We start from the raw sequence: 6,478 nt of genomic DNA on the forward strand, positions 1-6,478 counted from the left end.
ACCATCATGAGTGCCTCGGTGCTATATCTTCAAGCACTCTAGCATTAGATTAATTGTTTCAACAGCTATTATCGTAGTTTAGTCAAAGAACCATACATATCATAATTACGCTTTGGTGAGCCTCGCAGTGCTATTGTCTGTGCAGTGACTTTAGGTCAAAATCATTATTATAATAATTATAGCACCGTGATGGTAGTCTTTGTCTGCATCACAGTGTTCGTACGTGAAAAACGTCGTAAAGGGTACCCAGTAAAAAAGCGATGCTTCAATTTCCAAAGCGAAGCACAACAGTGCCACGTGTTCTGTATCGCCTCAGTGTTTGTTGATTTATATATTGTTATTTTATGTCTTCAAGTGCCGCAACGACGACTTCTTCAGCATCATAGTACCGACTTCTTTAGTGATGTAGTGCTCATAATGTTTATAAATAGGATTCCATATATGTCACGACCCAACCCGACCGGAACGAATCCCTTCGCGTCGGGCCGCAACAGATGTAGAAAATCCAGGATCTAGTTTTGGAATTTGCTTCAGAACTTTCTTCCAAATATTCAAACAAACAGAAACACAGAGTCGCTATAAACTTCAAATACATATAAAGAAATGCATCCACTACTGTTTGAATTATGTACGGCTATTTGAATAACTGCTTATGATATGGTTTATGACGTAAATTTCTGGAGATTTAGATTGGCGAGTGTAGTCTTGCTGAGCTGTTAGCTCATCCTTATTTTCTGCGTGGTTTTCAGGTTCTGGGAAAGGGAAGGAAGTCTTGGATTAGCCGTTCAGTGTCTGATAAGTGATTAGGTATTTTTCTTCTTTTAATTTTTGTACAGTCATGACTTTTCTGTTATGGTACTGAAGTAATAATTTCACACATCCAGATAAATTATAATTCGATTAAAACACCGCAAAATTCAAAGTACTCGGTAAAAATCTTCCATAAAATACTCAAAATGTGCACAAATATCATCTCCTAAACATACCAAAAGTTACACGGTACAAAAGTTCATCAGTACAAAACGGAATCAATTATTCGCTAATGGAGACAAAAGTCGAAACAGAAAAGTCATCAAAATCCTCATTTCTGAAAATTGAGAAAGGTGAAATGTGCCTTACCTCGAGTCGGTCAACTTTCTCTCTCTTCAAAAAGATCTCATTTCCATATATATCCAACCAGATCATGCCAGATGATCCAAAATTGTCCAGGGACGATTTGCCCTCTGGACGAATTTCGTTCAGACGAAATAATTATCGTACCTGGACGAGTTGCTCTCTGGAAAAATTTCGTACGGACGAACCTCATTTCGTCCTGGGACGAACTTCTCTGTCCAAAAAAAAAAAACATCATAAGCTAAAATCTGTTCAGGCTCTTCCTTGTACTGCAGATTCTCCTAAATCTCCACATCCTCAACAGACAGTTTCTTTTCAGAATTAGATATCCACTTTCAACATTATGTATATCGAAAATTTGATCAGACAATAACAATCTATAAGCAGCCTTTCCAATCCCTTCAATAATTTCAAAAGGTCCGACATACCTTGGACCAAGCTTGCTTACTCTTCCAAATATGCTAACAACTTTCATCGGACTTACTTTAACATACACAAAGTCACCAATTTGAAATTCCACAAATCTGTGCTTCTGATTGTAGTACTTCTATTGCCGATCTTGTGCAGCTTTCAATCTTTCTTTAATCAGATTGATTTTCTTAACAGTTTCATTCACAAAAGTTGCACCCAATTCTTGTCTATCTCCCACTTCAGTCAGAGTCAAAGTTGTTTTACACTTTCTGTCGTACAGAGCTTCGTAAGGTGCCATACCAATACTTGACTGATAATTATTATTATAAGCAAATTCAATCAAAGAGATATGATCTTCCCAACTGCCTCAAAAATCCAGAACACATAACCTCAAAAGACCTTACAGTACCTGAATAGTTCTCTCAGACTGCCCATCAGTCTGCGGATGAAAAGCAGTTTCAAATGCAACTTCGTACCCAAGCCTCGCTGAATACCCTTCCAAAGTCTGGAAGTAAATCGTCAATCTTGATCAAATACAATCACTTTTTGGCACACCATGCAATCTGACAATTTCTTTCACATATACCTGAGCTAACATATCCACCGGATCCGTCTGCCTGATCGGAAGAAAATGTGTAGACTTCGTCAAGCGATCAATAATTACCCAAATTGCATCATGTCCTTGCCTTGATCGGGTAAAACCCATAACAAAATCCATCGTTACCTCCTCCCATTTCCACTCAGGGATAGGCAACGACTACAAAAGACCTTCTTGGTTGCTGATGCTCTGCCTTCACTAACTGACAGGCTTCATATTGTGAAACAAACTCCGCTATATCCTTTTTCATTCCAGGCCACCAAAACAACTTCTTCATATCTCCATACATATTACCACTTCCTGGATGAATGGTATAGCTTGAATAATGAGATTCGTACATAATCTCTTTCCTCAGATCTCCAAACATCGGAATCCACAATCTATTCTTACAGAATATAACACCAGAATTAGAAAGTCGTAGTTCAGGTTTCTTACCAGATTCATAGTTCAGGTTTCTTACCAGATTCAATCTGACCAATCAGCTTCGAATAGTCAGCGTCTGACTTCTGGGCTTCATGAATCCTTTCTTTCAAATATGACTGAATATCCATCTGAGTCAACACACCATAATCCAGACTAGTAGAGGAAATCACCTCCAACTGTAATCTTTTTATATCTCGTATCAAATACTCATAAGAAGTAAGGTGAATACCTGATAATCCAGAAGACTTCCAACTCAGAGCGTCTGCTATCACATTAGCCTTATCCGGCTAATATTGAATCGTCAGATCATAATCCTTGATCAATTCAAGCTATCTTCTTTGCCTCAAATTCAGATCCTTCTGGGTGAAGATATACTTCAAGCTCTTATGATATGTAAAGATCTCACACTTGACGCCATACAAGTAGTGACGCCAAATCTTCAAAAAAAAAAAAAAAAGAAAACTGCAGCCAATTCCAAATCATGCGTCGGGTAATTCTTTTCATGTGGTTTCAACTGTCTTTAAGCATAAGTAATTACTCGATCATGCTGCATCAGAACACAGCCCAAACCTTTCAGTGAAGCATTACTGAATACCTGAAATCCTTCTGTACCTGACGGAAGTGCTAACACTGGAGCAGAAGTCAAATAATCCTTCAATCTCTAAAAACTCGCTTCACACTCCGGTGTCCAAACAAAAGCTACTAACTTCTGAGTCAGTCTCGTCAGAGATGCAAAAATCTGAGAAAATCCCTTCACAAACTTCCTATAATAATCAACCATGCCCAAGAAACTACGTATCTCAAATACCATAGTATGCCTTGGCCAATTAGCAACAGCTTGAATTTTTTGGTGATCAACAAAAATACATTCACAACTCACCACATGCCTCAGAAATGAAATGCTCTTCAGCCAGAATTCGCACTTGGAGAATTTAGCATACAACTGGTGCTGTCTCAAAGTATCCAACACACTCATCAAATGGCATGATCTTCCTCAGAAGTAGAATATACCAGAATATCGTCTATGAAGACGATCACAAACTGGTCCAGATAATCCTTAAACACTCTGTTTTTCAGATCCATAAAAATAGCAGGTGCATTGGTTACCCCAAAAGGCATAACCAAAAACTCGTAGTGCCCGTATCGAGTACTAAAAGCTGTCTTCATCACATCAGCTTCCTTCACCTTCACTTGATAGTATCCAGATCTCAAATCAATCTTTGAGAATACAGAAGATCCAGCCAGCTGATCAAATAAATCATCAATTTGTGGTAACGAATATTTGTTCTTGATTGTAACCTTATTCAGATCTCTGTAGTCCACACACATTCACAATGTTCCGTCCTTTTTCTTCACAAACAGAACAGGTGCTCCCCAAGGAAAAACACTAGGATTGACAAATCCTCTATCCACCAACTCCTAAAGTTGAGCTTTCAACTTTGAAAGTTTCTTCGGTGCCATCCTATACGGAGCCTTAGATATCGGAGCCATACCCGAAAAAATATCAATACAGAACTCAACATCTCTATCCGGAGGAAAACCAACCAACTCCTCGGGAAATACATCTGAAAACTCTCGTACAATTGGGATATCGGAAATAAAACCCACATCTATATTCATATCCCGTGCTGAGGTCAAAAACACCGTATAGCCCTTCTTCCATAATCTTTTGACTTATAACACAGAAATCAGACAAGATAAAACTCTTAACCCTTGGAATACACATATTTCCTCATCCAAAAACAAACTCACTTGTTTCTTCAAACAATCAATCTCAGACTCATACAGACTCAGCCAATCCATACCCAAGATCACATCATACGAAGAAATCGGTAATAAAATCAAACACGATTTCCACTTCATTCCAAAAATATCAATCTCACAAAAAGAAAACTTCCGAGCAATCAAATTATTCACAGCCGGTAAAAGAACAGAAAGAGAAACCAGTAACGTCACAGAATCCAAATGCAAAGCATCAAAATAACGTTCGAAAATAACCGAGTGACTGGCTCCAGAATCAAACAAAACATGACAGGGATGTTCAGAAATGTAAATCGTACCTGTCACCACATATGGATCATCTCGAGCCTCTTACTGATTCAAACTATACACACATGGCTGAACTGGAGCTGGAGCTACAGAACTACCAGACTCCCTCTGATCACCACTAGGTGGTCTCTTCGCCATAGAACCTGAACCACCAACTATACCAGATGATCCTTTAAAAATAGTACATGGAGGAACTGTTCTCAGCCTTCCTGCTGATCTTGCAAAACTATCAGATCTGGACTCAGATCGCCTATCAGATCCGGCCTTGGACACTCAGTAATCCGATGTCCTGGCTGACCACAACTGAAACACTGACCAGTCATCCTATAGTACTAGCCAAAATCTCTTCTTCTACAATTCTGGCACACAGGTGCCCCACTGACTGATCCAAAACTAGTAGTACTACCACTACCAGAAACTGTAGTGGACATAGACTGTCCACTCTTCTTGGGGTCTCCAGATACAAATCTCTTCTTTCCAAAAAACCCACTGCCATAAGCATCACCACTGAACCTCTTCCTACTAGTAGTCCACCGCTGCTGAGTAGCCATCAGATCATTCTCTATCAGTCGAGCTCTCTCCACTAGCTCAGAGAAATCAAAAATGTGAAATGGTACCAGGGCTGCCTCAGACTATCTTGTAGACCCCTCAGAAATCTATAGCACTTCTCAGCAGAAGTACTAACCAACTGTGGAGCATATCGGGCTAAAGTAGTAAACTCTGCCCCGTACTGCATCACTGTCCTGCTCCCTTGAACCAATCGCAGAAAAGTCTCCTGTATTTGCTGTCTTGCAGAAGGAGGTACAAACTACGATCGAAATACTTCAAAAAATTCTTCCTAAGTAATCAGAGAGTTCAGTTTACCTTGGAACTTTTCCTCCTGCCGGCCCATCCACCAGCGCTCAGCTTCACCATCTAATAGAAAAATAGCTAACGGTACCTTTCTATCCGAAGGACACTGCATACCGTCAAATGTCTTCTCCAACCTTCCTAACCAATCCTCAGTTGTTCTGGGCTCAATGTGCCCTCAAACCTCGGAGGTTTCAATCTCAAAAACATCTGTAGATGTCTATCTATATCCGCAGATCGAACAGTAGAGGCTCTATTCTGAGTCTCGATCATCATCTGAGCAACTAACGTAGCAAATTGAGAAACTGTATCAGAACCAACTACTGGGGTAGTACTGTTCACAAGAGTTGCCTGACTAGCACTCTGCCCATCAGTCATATCTGGGTCTGGTAGATCCATAATCATACAAAAAACTATGCACAAAAATAACATAATAAAAATCCAGACAAATCAGAACTACCCCCGACAGACTTACAGATCAATTCCTATAGCTCTGCCTTACAATCAAAATTCCAAAACTATTGCTCTGATACCACTTTAAAGATTTGTCACGACCCAACCCGACCGGAATGAATCCCTTTGCGTTGGGCCGCGATAAATGTTATAAATTCAGGATGTAGTTTTGGAATTTGCTTCAGAACTTTCTTCCAAATATTCAAATAAATAGAAACACATAGCCGTTATAAACTTCAAATACATATAAAGAAATGCATCCACTATTTAAATCTGATTATCTGAATTGAATGTTATGATGTGATGTGCTATCAGAAGGGAGTTATAAGGGGCCAGAATCCTTTGAGATTCTATTTGTGTTAGGAAAATCTGAAAAGAAAATAAGTTCTATTATAAAAATTCTGTATATCTGTTATGTTATGGTGCTATAAGCACAAAGGGAGACATAAGGGGCCAGAATTTGAGATTCTGTCAGTGTTAGGGAAGGGAGGCATAAGGGGTCAGAATCCGTCGAGATTCTGTTAGGGTCAGGGATATGTGATATGTGAAATGTGATATCTGAAATGTAATTTTATCTGATCT

The 6,478-nt window shown here is 39.3% G+C and overlaps 1 protein-coding gene across 1 annotated transcript; it reads right to left on the reverse strand.

The window, feature by feature from the left end:
- Positions 1-3,964: 3,964 nt before the first annotated feature.
- Positions 3,965-5,842, reverse strand: LOC110098647. Its single transcript, XM_020825539.1, has 7 exons — positions 5,590-5,842; positions 5,459-5,509; positions 5,280-5,402; positions 4,963-5,177; positions 4,641-4,858; positions 4,298-4,550; positions 3,965-4,198 (listed from the first exon to the last, which is right to left on the reverse strand). The coding sequence occupies exons 1-7, from the start codon at positions 5,840-5,842 to the stop codon at positions 3,965-3,967; spliced, it is 1,347 nt and encodes a 448-aa protein (XP_020681198.1).
- Positions 5,843-6,478: the final 636 nt, after the last annotated feature.

This window comes from Dendrobium catenatum, unplaced genomic scaffold (genome assembly GCF_001605985.2).
Source record: "Dendrobium catenatum unplaced genomic scaffold, ASM160598v2 fragScaff_scaffold_1089, whole genome shotgun sequence".
NCBI lineage: Eukaryota > Viridiplantae > Streptophyta > Magnoliopsida > Asparagales > Orchidaceae > Dendrobium > Dendrobium catenatum.

Bases quoted from the DNA above. Each gene is read 5' to 3' on its own strand.
- LOC110098647 (XM_020825539.1), bottom strand. From the start codon at position 5,842: ATGGATCTACCAGACCCAGATATGACTGATGGGCAGAGTGCTAGTCAG. The intron at 5,510-5,589 runs GTTAGGAAGGTT...TTTTTCTATTAG, and splicing joins CCCAGAACAACTGAGGATTG to ATGGTGAAGCTGAGCGCTGG. The intron at 5,403-5,458 runs GTAAACTGAACT...TTTCGATCGTAG, and splicing joins GCAGGAGGAAAAGTTCCAAG to TTTGTACCTCCTTCTGCAAG.